Source organism: Eumetopias jubatus, unplaced genomic scaffold (genome assembly GCF_037043125.1).
Source record: "Eumetopias jubatus isolate StellerSeaLion01/CBP00866 unplaced genomic scaffold, mEumJub1_p1.0 scaffold_6, whole genome shotgun sequence".
In the NCBI taxonomy this organism is placed as follows: Eukaryota; Metazoa; Chordata; class Mammalia; order Carnivora; family Otariidae; genus Eumetopias; species Eumetopias jubatus.
Genome location: NW_028274812.1, coordinates 22,108,408 through 22,121,679, shown reverse-complemented (window position 1 = coordinate 22,121,679; position 13,272 = coordinate 22,108,408). Strand labels below are relative to the sequence as shown.

The 13,272-nt window shown below is 38.3% G+C and overlaps 2 protein-coding genes across 7 annotated transcripts in view; both read left to right on the top strand.

The window, feature by feature from the left end:
- The window catches only part of LTV1 (LTV1 ribosome biogenesis factor), a 31,218-nt gene extending 30,475 nt beyond the window's left edge, over positions 1 to 743 (top strand). For all 3 annotated transcript variants that reach the window (XM_028121366.2, XM_028121364.2, XM_028121365.2), the window contains one exon: positions 98 to 743. In XM_028121366.2, the coding sequence (XP_027977167.1) occupies positions 98 to 208 (111 nt within the window). In that variant the 3' untranslated portion in view covers positions 209 to 743. The remainder of the gene's footprint in view (positions 1 to 97) is intronic.
- A 27-nt stretch (positions 744 to 770) lies between these two features.
- The window catches only part of ZC2HC1B (zinc finger C2HC-type containing 1B), a 54,105-nt gene continuing 41,603 nt past the window's right edge, over positions 771 to 13,272 (top strand). For all 4 annotated transcript variants that reach the window (XM_028121377.2, XM_028121375.2, XM_028121374.2 and 1 more), the window contains exons 1-4: positions 771 to 842; positions 8,542 to 8,634; positions 10,450 to 10,511; positions 13,011 to 13,130. In XM_028121377.2, the coding sequence (XP_027977178.1) occupies positions 8,598 to 8,634; positions 10,450 to 10,511; positions 13,011 to 13,130 (219 nt within the window). In that variant the 5' untranslated portion in view covers positions 771 to 842; positions 8,542 to 8,597. The remainder of the gene's footprint in view (positions 843 to 8,541; positions 8,635 to 10,449; positions 10,512 to 13,010; positions 13,131 to 13,272) is intronic.

Genomic DNA, 13,272 nt, shown 5'->3' with positions numbered 1-13,272 from the left:
AGAGCTCGTGGTGGGGGGATGGTCGTGGAAATTTTCTTCTGTAAAATTAGTCTTCATCAATTAAAAATTTGAGTAACCCGAATGTATTCTTACACAGGAACGGAGAGTGGAGAAGAAAGCTAACAAATTAGCCTTCAAACTGGAGAAAAGAAGGCAGGAAAAGGAGCTCTTAAACTTGAAGAAGAACGTTGAGGGGCTAAAGCTATGACGGTAGAACATTTAGGATAAGGTGCCTTCCCCACTGGGGCTCCTCATTCAGTATTGAACAGGGATCTGCAGAGAGACAAAACTATTTAATCTGCCATTTTTACTGGCAGGTATTTATACCACCAAGTTTTCTCTGCCATCTGTCTTGTAAATATTGTAACATTTTAAAAGTTAATATTATAAGCTTAGAATTTGCTCTGAAATAAATGATTTCACAAATGTGAAATGTTTGGATGAGTTGAAGGAAAATATCTTCATAACATAAATGGAATTGGTGTATTTTTCATTTATTTGTATGATTGTCCCAGCTGTCCTTTGCAGATGTTCTCAAATATGTCTTTGAAACCTTTCCATTCCTTTTCAGGAGTTAAGTGGTTTAATTTGCTGTATGTAGAAAAGTGACCCCATTAAACTCCATTTGAAATGCTAAGTGGTTAAGAGTTTTCCTGAGAAGATTCCACTGGTAGGAACTAAGTTTCCCCCTGCTGTATGCAAAGGGCTGTTTCAAAAGGATGGTAAAAATGAATATTTATTAGGATTGTTGGGACTCAATTACTGGATAACTTACTTTTGGAGTTTCGGAAGAGTGAAGACAGGAAGCAGAAGCAGAAATCAAGAAAACGTCCTTGGCTTCAGTGAGTACCTGGCTCAAAATCAGAAATATTTACTTCAGTTTAAACTAAAAAGTTTGTCTTTTCAACATTATTTAATGCTTGGAACCATTCATATTTGATTAAAAGATGTAGTTAAAAATTTTCCTTGTTTTTTGGTGAGGTTTGTTTGGTGTTTGTTTTTTTTCCTGTAAACTTTTTCAAGGCTCAAGCAATGACACCATCACAATTGTTAATTATTTGGTAAACTGTGACTCCCTTGCAACAGACGAGTTGTTAGTGACCCTTGTTCATGTGTCCATGACTAATGTGTTGCTATCTGGACTGTTCGGGGGGGAAAAAAAAACACAAAAACTGGGGACATTGTTGGTCTGAGTTGGGAACAGAATGGCAGAGGCAGAACCATTTTTAGCTGGTGAGCTGCATTTGATAACTAAATTATTAGAATGTGTCTTCTATAATTCATTAGAATATGGCTTTTCCAAAGTTGGTGGGTGTTACCTTGTTTGTTTTAAATTGTAAATCTTAGTATTCTAGGAATTTTAGGAGCTAATAAAAACAGTAGCCTTAGGTATTCAACCAACATTGCTACAAAAAACTCTTCAGCTGAGTTTTTTGTATAGCTATACACAAAATATATTCTACTTCTATAGAAGTAGAATCTAACTGGGGAGTATATATTTTAATGCTGATTTGCAGATGCCAAGGGTCAGATGATGGTTTATGTTAGTATTGTGAATATATTATTATATATATATAATATAATATATATATATTAAATCCTAAGAAGATTGACCATTTATTTCGGTAGCTATCTCAATTGAAGGTTCTTAAAACCAGCGAGAATCTTAAAGACTTGGAATATTATTTTGACTTGATGCTATTCAAATTCCTTCTTAGGAGCTTCTAATATCACTTCACCTATCCAAAGGGTTTAAATCAGCACATTATATATTTTGCAGTCAAGGAAAGGTGACTATAAGTCATTAGTCTTACTGAAAGCATTGTGATTTAGGCTGATTAGCCTCCAGATTTAAAGATCTTAATTTTATTCTGGAGAGCAAACCTTACATATTCTGAATTATTTTATAGAATTTTAGAATATTTACGATTTGAGTTGTCTCTTAACAGTGGTTAGGAACTTAACATAAGGTCCTAGCAAATGTTGGAAGTCCAGAGCAGCAAGGGGGTTTTTGCCTTCAAGGACTGCATCTTTTGAGGAGGCAGGGTGTGTGCAGCAAAATCTAACTAGCAACACCAAGTCACTGATAAGTCCCTCTTGAAATGAGGGTCTTGGTACCTGCTTTTCCCCCTGAAGTGCTCTTACTGCAAATAAAGCTTCCTCAAGGTTGGTGTTTAGTTGTCACCTCCACTATAAACTTTCACCTGACTGTGTAAAGATAGCAAAATCCCTCCTTTGCATTTTTTAAGCTTCTTCCCTGCTTTATGGTCTCCATGGCATCTCTTGGCATCTGAGCTGTATCTTGTTGTTCAGTCTCCTCTCAGTAGAACAAACTGAGGGGAGGGAATTTTTATTTACTACTTTATCCCCATGGCCTAGAACAGCTCCTGGCATTTGGTAAATGATCACTAGGTAGTATATAAATGAATGGATAGGGAAGAGATTTCACCAAAGGAATTGCTTAAACTTGGAACAATAGGACCTAGAATCAATATTAGCTAGGAGAAAGAAGGCCTAAGGCATCCCAGGTAGGGGCAAAGTCATGAAGAATTTGCCTGCTGTGCCTTAAGCACCTCTTTTATATGAGAACTTAATGCTTGTTAGAAAATCACTTTTTTAGATATTTTAGAGCTGTTTTTTTATAAGTCTTAAGTATCAAAAGCTATCACTATTTGTGTATGTTAACTGCGGTCCATTGTATTCACACCTCCATTGTGACATCATCAAATGATCTCAGGTGAAAGACAACTCCAGCCATCTTGTAGCTTTACAGTTACATTATCAGTACATTTATGTTGCTTTTTCCTGTGTGTTAGTATGTCTTATCAAGCTTGTTATAGTGAAGGGTCAGGAGAAGGTAAACACTGTAATGGCACGTTTTGTTAAACTTTTACGAGAATTATAATAAAACAAAAACATTGCACTATTCAGGTTAAGAAATAGAACACAGAAGCCACCTGTGGTTCCATCCTCAATTTCATTCCACTCTTTCCCCTCAGTAACTCTTAAGTATTATCTAGGTTATATTAATCATCAGCTGTATGGTATTCCTTTTTTTTTTTTTTAATTAACATATAACGTATTATTTGTTTCAGGGGTACAGGTCTGCGGTTCATCAGTCTTCCACAACACACAGTGCTCACTATAATACATACCCTCCCCAGTGTCACCCCATCCCTCCACAACTCTCAGTTTATATAGTATTCCTAGGCACAATATCTTGTTTAGTTTTGAAACACAAATCTGGCTTTATAAGGGCAATATTTACTACCAGTTGATGAAGGCATCCTTGAGCTGAATAGTCTCTGAGCCTGAGTTTAGCTTCTAGAATTTACAAGAGCCCCAAGAGATGTTGTTGAGCTAGGTGATTGAGTCCTAGGGAACACAAGTGACCACAGCTGCAGCATCCTGGATCTCCTGTAGAAATATGTTTAGTGGTTATATGGTCATTTTACATTTTCTGCTTTCTGAGGTCATCGTGATCTCAAGATCAATGCAAAACCTTCTTGTGGAGTGAAAGGAGTGTCCTCCACTCATCTGGATGTCAGAATATGAAGGGAAAAACAAGCACTCCAGTGGGACAGGGTCAAACAAGCCAAGTATAGAACAGTGGGAGCCAGATACTAGGACATACTAACCTCAGATTACAAAGGCAATGAATATCATGCTCATGACAGACTTCAACATGTCTTTTTCATATATCTTCAGTATGGACTAGTTGCTCTCTGGTTCTGGTTCCCAGCTGTTATCCTGGGAGTTACTTTCTCTCCCTCATGTTGAATTTCCTATTTGCTGTATGTTTTACTCAACGTTGTCCTGAAGCAGATCCTCTAGTAATTGTTGAGATGGTGTGTGGGATGTCAACTTTTTCAAATCCTGCATGTTGAGAAATTTACCCAACCCCCATATTTGATCAATAGTTTGGCTGGGTATGAAACTATAGGTTGTAGATTATTCTCCCTCAGAAGTTTAAAGGATTTTTCCTCATTCATTTCCAAGTTTCCTGTATGGGAACCTGAAGTCATTCTAATTCCTGATATTTTTGTCAAGTATTTTTTTTCATCTCGGTAGAATCTGTTTCCAGAGTTCTGAAATTACACAATGATGTTATAGATTTTCATCCATTGTGCTGTGTCTTTTCAATGGAAGCTCCTGTCCTTTCACTTCTGGAAATCGTTAAAATTTTTTATTTTCTGCCTTGGGTTTACTCCTTTTCTCTCTTGAACTGTTACTTGGAGTAGGACCTTCTGGACCAGAGAGAGGTACTTGAATTGCTTATGTTTTTCTTCTCCCATCTCTCTGCCATTTTACTCTACTTTCTGAGAAATTTCCCTAATTTTATCTTCCAATCTTTCTTAAGTTTTTCATTTCTCCTATAAGGCTTTTAATTTCTAAGAGTTTAATTTTTCTTTAAATTGCTTTTTTATTTGTTTTGGGCTTACATGCTACAGTTTTTCCACAGATCTTTGGAAATTCCTGTCTGTTGGCTCATGACTAAGACTGGAGGAAGGAGACACTGGAAATTCTGAATGGATAAGCGGCATTTTATGATTTTGAGCTTTATTGTAGAGTGGTCTGGGTGAGCTGTTTGGGAATCTTCCCAGTGTTGATATCTACAGATATATTTTGTCACGGAATGGTTAGGTTCTCAGGGAAGTTTCCATTCTGTCTTGAGAGTAAGGGTCTGGCAGACAGAGTTCTGTGAGCCAAGTAGAGGAAGGGGGTTTGAGGTGTATTCTCTGCTTTCAGCATCACTCTTCATGAGAGGAATCACCAGATTAATCAGTATATTTACATACACACACATGCCAGCAACTTCATTACTCAAGTTCTTATTTGCAAATTTGCCTATTTGCTAAAATTTGAAACTCTAAAATACACATGGTGTTTTCATGGTCATTCACAGACCTGCACATAGCAGTTAAAAGGTCGAGTCACCCGACGTGCATGTTCTCAGCAGAGGTGGAACAGGGTGATGCTCTCTCTGCCTTCTTGTTTCAGCTCTCATACTGTAAACAAGTGTCCTTTTCACAGTCTATGCCACATTTTTCATGTTTTCACAGTTTTTCTTGGTGATTTCACTGTTTAAAATGGCCCCTAAATGTTGTGTTGAAATGCAGGAAGGCTGTGATGTGCCTTATGGAGGAAATATGTCTGTTAGATAAGCTTCATCCAGGCATGAGTTACAGTGTTGCCCACTATGAGTGTTCACTGTTACTGAATCAACAATATATATTTATGCAAGGTGTCTTTATTTATTTTTTTTTAAAGATTTTATTTATTTATTTGACAGAGATAGAGAGAGAGAGCACAAGCAGGCAGAGAGGCAGGCAGAGGGAGAGGGAGAAGCAGGCTCTCCACCAAGCAGGGAGCCCGATGCGGGACTCGATTCTGGGACTCCAGGATCATGACCTGAGCCGAAGGCAGTCGCTTAACCAACTGAGCCACCCAGGTGCCCTGCAAGGTGTCTTTAAATAGAAAAACAAAACAAGGTTGTACATTGATAGGTTGATAAAAATAGTGTGACCAGAGACTCACAGGAGCCTAATCCTATATTCCCCCTAGAAGTATTAAGTCAGTATTTGTTCATTCAGTGCTCACAGAGCCTTTATGGAATACAACTACTACAAATAATGAGTCAACCATAAATATGTGTATACATCTATATCTGCCTACCCATGCCTTCAGCAGTGCCTCATGCATAGGCCTCTGTCATTTTTGGAGAGTAGACTTATGCCGGAGTTGGAGAGGGCAGTCACCCAGGGGGTGTAGAGTGAGGGAGGGGATCTAGGAATCAACTTCTTTTCAGAAAACTTTCATCGTGGCCCTCCATGTTTTAGCACGCTCTTCCACATTTATCTCATCGCAGTCCCAGAGGTGTATGCTGCTCTGGGGATTCCTGTGACTTTGAAGGGTTTGAGATAAAAAAAAAATCGATGGTTGGTTCTCCCTACTGTCAGCTTGGTAAGTGGATTCTGATGTAGTTTTAAGTCCTCCAAGTCACTTACCATGTCTGTCAGTTGAGTCAAATTTTTTTTATTGTCATCGTCTTTCCTCCCTGATCTTGTGGGTTCTCTTTGTCTCTATTTTCCTTTACTGTAGTTTTTTGGGGCTTTGGTGGAAAGCAAAATTTGATGGAATGTTCTCTCTGCCATTCTTAATTCCTTTTCTTCTTTCATAACTCACGTTCCTGAGGTAAGTGAGTAAGTTGAGGCCAATATGCTCCCCCCTTTACCATAGGGCCATGGAAGATGTCGATGTTGCTAATGTTTGTATGTTCTGGGTTGCAAAGGACTTAAGAGTTCTTTGACTTGCTGACGACTGAATGAGAAAATGTCTTCCTTTTGTCCTCTCTACCATGCCTTTATAAGGAAATGTGGGTTGGTAGGTGTGTGTACAAAGCAGTCTTAACTTCCAGCTCAGAAAGTGAATGTCTAGTCAGAAGTAGAATTTTTTCTAATTTCATTATAGCCATAATCCTCTCCAGGCTGCTTATAAAATTTTTGAACTGAGATCTTTGTAATGCTTATTTTTCACTGTTAACATGCTAAACAAAACTTTTGATGGCTTCCAGATCACTTTCTTTCCCTCATTTAAAAAAAATTGTCTAAGATTTTTAAACCAAAGTGTAAAAATAATAGCCAATGTATAAAAATAATGGCCACTTTAATAGTCTACTAAGAGAGGGTAAAGATAGAAATAGCTAAGTTGATACTGATTGTTTTAGCATCTTTTCTATCAAACTGTTCTTTTTTAAAATGTCATTGTTTTAATTCTTAAAACGATAATAATCTTTGTAGAAAAATTGAAAATGCAGGAAACTAATCACCTTTACTCTTAACCACCTTTACTCTTAACCGCTGTGTGTATGTACACACACACACACACGTACATATCTGTATAACTCCTAGTCTTTATGTGTATAAAAATGTCATTAACATTTTCCATGTTTTTCTCCTGCAAATTCTTTTTAATCACTACATTCTCATTCACTGGTTGGCAACCTATTTCTTAGTATGATTTTTGGCTTTGCAGGCCATATGGTCTCTGTTAACTACTCACCTCTACTGTTGTAATGTGAAAGCAGCAATAGACGTGTAAACAAATGGGTATTATTTGCCAATAAAACTTTATTTACAAAAACATACAGCTTCAGATTTGACCTGCTGGTCACAATTTGCTCACCCCAGATATTTCTTTAAACTTCTTATTTTGACAAAATTAGTGCATGAGAATTGCAAAATAGTAGAGTTTCCACTCACCTTTTACCCAGTTTCCCCAACTTAAGTTACAGTTTAAATAACTAGTACAATATCAAACCCAGGAAACATATACATGGGTACAATGTGTACCATTTTATTACATGTGTAACCACCACTCACCACCACAATATGGTTCTAGAACTATTCCTTTTCCTCTCCCCACCCCCGACTCCGATTTTATTTTTAAGGAATCTCTACATCCAACATAGGGCTCGAAGTTACAGCCCTGAGACCAAGAGCCCTATGCTCTATCAGCTGAGCCAGTTAGGTGCCCCCAGAACTATTCCACTACTCAAACTATTCCACCCTCATTATACTCTGTATAGTCACAACCATCTCCCTCCCCGACCATCCCTCCCTGTTGGCAATCACTAATCTATTCTCCATCTCTAATTTTGTCATTTTGAGATTGTTCTACAAATGGAATCTTACAATACATGACCTTTTGAGATTGGGTTTTCTCAGCATTGAGATCCTTTTCTCAGCATTGAGATCCATCCAGGTGTTGCATGTATCAATAGTGTTCTGTTGTTGAACCAGTATTCCAGGGTTTGGATGTAACTGTATAACCACCTGTTGCAAGGCATTTTGGTTGTTTTAAGTGATTCTTCTAAGGTTCTAGCGATCACATATTCCATGTGACTCAGCATTCTGTCACCAACACGATAGACCTTGATCTCCATGTTTAATTCGACTGAGTAACTCGGTAGGTGCTCCCTTCCTTATAGTCAAGCTTCAGAACTGAAAGTGGTTCAGAAAGTGGTGGTCCATTGATTTCAGGTGTTCAGTTGAATCCTATTGTATCTGTCATTCTTTTAAACTCATTGAGCTAATTAAAACTCACTGATTTAAATCAGAGGCTATTTATCCTTCAGGGACTTCCATTTGTTTTGCAGGTTAGTACCAGCATAACCTATATTTATGGTGATGGTTGAATATAGTTTTAATACTTGTGGAGATAGAGACCTAGATTTGAGTCTCCATGTTACCTTTTAACCACCTGTGGTCTTTGAGAAGTCCCCTAACTTTGAACCTTTGTTTTCTTGTTAAAAAAAAAAAAAAATCCCAACTCTGTGAGGAGTAAATGAGATTATTGTAGGAAAGTGTTTAGGAAACAGGAAAATACCATACAAATGTTACAGTACCATTCGTAAAAATAAAAATCATCTTCCATTAGTGGTTTAGGAAAAGCAGTTTTATTATTAAAATGAGTCCTTTTATTAACTCTCGTAAGTATATGCTTGCTGAAAAAAAAATAATTTAAGACTCCGTTTTACAGAGTTAGAAGGCCAAAAGAACAGAGAAGAAGAGTAATATTTCTGTATGCTGTAATGGATGACCTGTGTTGCAAATACAATACCATCTGGCAGATGTGAGAAGAAATCATTTAAATCAACAATGTCTGTAATGAGCTACCATCTGATTCCTGTTAATCAGTCCTTCCTTTTTCAAACTGTCTTCTCTTGGTTTCCATGACCTTGTTCTCTCCTGTTTCTCCTTCTGGCTTATCATCCTCATCTTCTTGGCCTTTAAATACGGAGTTCCCTAGGGATCATCCCTGTACTTCTCTTTCCATGACCTCTTCCCTGGCAATATCATGCCTTTACATCACTCTCCAAACAAAGCCTACATCTGTGTCTCTAGGCCTGACCTCCCTCATTTCCATCCTGCTGGCTGGATGACTCTCTCAAACTCAGTATTTCCAAAGCTGAGGTCATTTTTCTTGCTAAGATGGCCCTTCTTCTCAAATTTTGTTTCTGTCCACAGCCCGACCCTCCTCTCAGTCCTGCACTGTTCTCTTTGTCACCTCACTCCTACATCTAGTCATGTTGTCAATTCCTTGAGCACAGTGTCTCTCGTTTCATCTTTTCTTTCCATTTTGGGCGTACACCTTTAGCTTTTTAACTGAAATAGCATCTTCCCTCCCCACTACCATCCATGCAGCCGTCCACAGCTCTGTTCAGATTCTTCCTACTCAGTGTCCCTGATTGTTGCCCTTGTTTGTAGAATAAAGCCCAGATTATTAGTCTAATATAACGTCATCTCCAAAATCAGCTTTTCTAATCCATATGCTCAACTCCAGATGAACTTAAAGTAATGAGGTGAAGCCTTTACAGAATTCCACAATGTTTTCCTTTCCTTGTGACACTTAACTTCATTTAATGGCATACTCTCTCTCCTTTTCTCTGCTGGACCCATGTATGGTTTCTCAATATTTCCACAGAGTTGCATGTAGCAGATAGTTATAAAATGAAGTATTGGTCCTAAGGTAGGAACTCGGTGTTTGGCCCACACATTCAACAAGTATTTTATTGTGCACACCTTACTATGGGTCAGGTACTTTGAGACATGGGGCACATGTGGGTACAGTCTCAGCCTCTTTTTTTTTTAAATTGACTTTATTCTTCATTTAACTTTTAAAAACACTAGTTGAATATTAAAAACAATAGCAAGTAGTGACCTTATTGTGATTACAGTCCCTCACTCATTCACTACTGCATATAAAATGCTAGCAGTGAGTGTTATTCACTGACCTCATTAAGAAGTTGGACCAAACACCCCTCCTTAGGATGTTGCTCATCCTCCCATCCTTCTGCATTGTAATGGTGCCATCTTTCCTGATTTGGATAGAAGTCCCATTAGTTCTACCTGGTCCCTTTCATCAGTATCTTATACTCCCTTCCTCTCAGGTAGGAGTTTTTCCAGCAAAGAGCATTTATTGAGAGAGTGCCATTCTCAGGAAATTTTAAATTTGATGATTAGGTGACTCTTTTCATATGATCTGTGATAAACTGTCACACCTTCATTTAGCACACACATAGGCCTTACATCCTAGTAGGAATCTTAAAAATGTTACCATTAGATAATTTATGACTTTATACTAAAGTATTAACTTTGCATTTATGTCTAAAGCAAAGCTATTAGGCACTTAGTTTAGGAATATGTTAAAGAATTGTACTCTGGTTGCCTGAAGGACATGGAATTTACCTGTTTAGTGAAGTGAGAAGTCTATATTAGAAAAAGAAGATGGATGAGTTCATGAAGTATCTTCCTAAGAGAAGGAAGCTGGTGGGGAGGGAAAAGAGAGTGAGGCGATCAAGCTATCGAGGTCCCCTCCAGTTAGTCATTTCTTCTCAGGCAGGCAGTTCCACGAAACTAACATCATGTGCTTTTGGATCTTATACAGATGGCAATCAGGAGTTACTTCCCTGTGAAGTCTGTGGAAGACGCTTTGCAGCAGATGTTCTGGTAAACATAAAGACATTTTGTAGATGTGTTTCGTTGGAGTTAAATGAACTGTCGAGTCAGTGAGGAGGCTGCAGTGGCAAAGATTAAAGACAGATGTGGAGGGAAAGCAAGGGAAGAGAGGTCCATAACCTATGGCTGGCAGGTCCGGAGGACACCGAGGCACATAGATGCCACCCCATTCAAGAGGGAGCTTAATTAACCATGGTACTCTTAGGAAAAGGATGCCAGATGAAAGTGTTTTGGCACAGCTGATTGTCTCTTGAGAGGTTTTGGCTCTTTTGCCTTTTCTATAAGCATCAAAAATTCAAATTTTAAGGCCAAAGCACCAGGGAAATTAGCTAGTCAAGAGGAATGAACATTGAATTTGGAGCATCTGGAAACTTGGCTTTTAGCCTCAAATTTGTCACTAATTCTGACAAGTCCTTTAACCTCCCTCTGTTTCCTGCTTTGCCACGTATAAAGACAGAACCTTTCAATTTCAGGGATTTTATGTAATTTGAACAAAATGGATGTAAGGCCTGTTCCAAGATCTAATTGTTAATCAGATTCAAACTAACTGCACGTCAAGGCCCCTGATTGATGCCTATAAAGTGGAATAAAAGCTTAATGTCAAAATTAGGGAATCAAACAGGTATTAGATTCCAATATTATAAAGAGATTCCCAAGAAAAATGTTAAAAAAAAAAAAAACTTGAGGTGATAATGCAACTCCGAGTTTGAACATTTTAGATCAAGGAGATGTAACCAAACTTAAAGGATTTAGACCATCCACCTGACTGCGTTTGGGGTGAAAGACTGTACAATGAGGTTGTAGGTTTTCTTTCTCTGGGGAATTTTAAAAATGAAATATCTGTTCTAGTTAACTATAGCTAGAACTTCTGAACTTAGAAGCAGGACCTCCAGGGCCTATTATGGCCCAGGAATCCACCAGTGTGTTCCTTTTGCCAAGCCAGGCCTACACCCCATAAGAATGAGTTTGAGACCTAGAAGGTACCATCCATTTGGGGATCACTAAATGTCATCCCCAATGTGTTGGGTCCTCTTGGGTTTTACTTCTAGGCCTATCTCTAGGCTACAAAGAGCATTTGATCAAGTGATATGATCTCTCTCTCTAATTTAAAATGGTATGGCTTGGGGCTCCTGGGTGGCTCAGTGTTTTGAGTGTCCTGACTCTTGATTTCAGCTCAGGTCATGATCTCAGGGTCCTGGGACGGAACCCCACATTGGGCTCCGCACTCAGTGGGGAGTCTGCTGGAGATTCTTTCTCTCTCTCCCCCCCCCCCCGTCTTTCTTTTTCTCTCCCTAAAATAAATAAATAAATCTTTAAAAATAAAATAAAATGGTATGGCTTGTTTGTAACAAAGTGCAGGGATTTTTATAGAGCCCTGAATTTTGTTGGACGAAGGAACTGTGTGTTAGCTATTATGAGTTACATATCCACCAAGGAAGAGGACATTTAGTTGGAAGTTGTTGGTGTAATCCTATAGTGGTGCTGTAACGGACTTTGTAAGGGTGGTACACAGGCAAAGCTCTCTGTGTTGATTCCCTTGTCTTATGTACTAGAAATGCTGAGTACTTAAAGGATTACTTGGCTGGAGTAAAGAATGTTTTCCCTGCCGATCATCTGTTAAATGTTAAATATTGTAACATTGTAAAACTTAATATTGAATGCTTAGATTTGCTCTGAAATAAATGACTTCATGGATGTGAAATGTTTGGATAAATTAAAGGAAAATATCTTCATAATGTAAATGGAATTGGTGTATCCTTCATTTATTTGTATGGTTGTCCCAGTTGTCTTTTGCAGATGTTCTCAAATATTTCTTTGAAACCTCTCCACTTCTTGAGGAAGTTAAGTAGTTTAATTTGCTGTATGTAGAAAAGTGACCCCATTAAATTCAATTTTGAAATTGCTGAGTGGTAAGAAGAGTTTTCCTGAGAAGGTTGCACTGGTAGGAACTAAGTTTCTCCCTGCTGTATGCAAAGGACTGTTTCAAAAGGATGGCAAAACTGAGTATTAGGATTGTTGGGACTCAGATTCTCTGGTAGGTTACTGGATGGCTTGCTCGTGGAATTTGGGAATCGTGGACACAGGGAACAGAACGAAGACATAATCAGGAGAACTTTCTTGGCTTCAGTGAGTACCTAGCTCAATATCAGAAATATTTATTTCAATTTAAACTAGAAAGTTTGCCTTTTCAACATTATTTAATGCCTGGAACCACTCACACAGCCCAAGTGATAGAATTCAATATATAAAACCAAATTCGAAGTAAGTCTCTAGCTGCAGAGGCCTCTTCTTGACCTTACCCTCACGCAATATCTAGTGATGTGTAACAAGGGTGGAGAGAGCCAGATGGATTTGTTCTGCTGTGCTTTGAGAGTTGGAGAATGAACTTGGCTCTGAAGGTGAACCCTGTCACTCCAGTGGGGGCTGCCTGAGTACAAACCTTGTGACTGTACATGTTAAAAATTTTAATCCCCACTGTTTCTTTTCTAGGAAAGGCATGGACCAATATGTAGAAAACTCTTCAACAAAAAGCGTAAACCTTTCAATTCCTTGAAACAAAGATTACAGGGCACTGACATTCCCATTGTGAGAAAGGCTCCTCAATCCAAGGTACTATCAATATCTTGTTTACTGTTCTTGATTACATCCTTAAGTACATTAAAGCCTCTTTTTGGCTCTCTGGTTTCATTTTTGCTTGATAGTGCAGTGTAATGTCATGTAAGTATAATCCACCTTTACTGTTTTCTTTTTA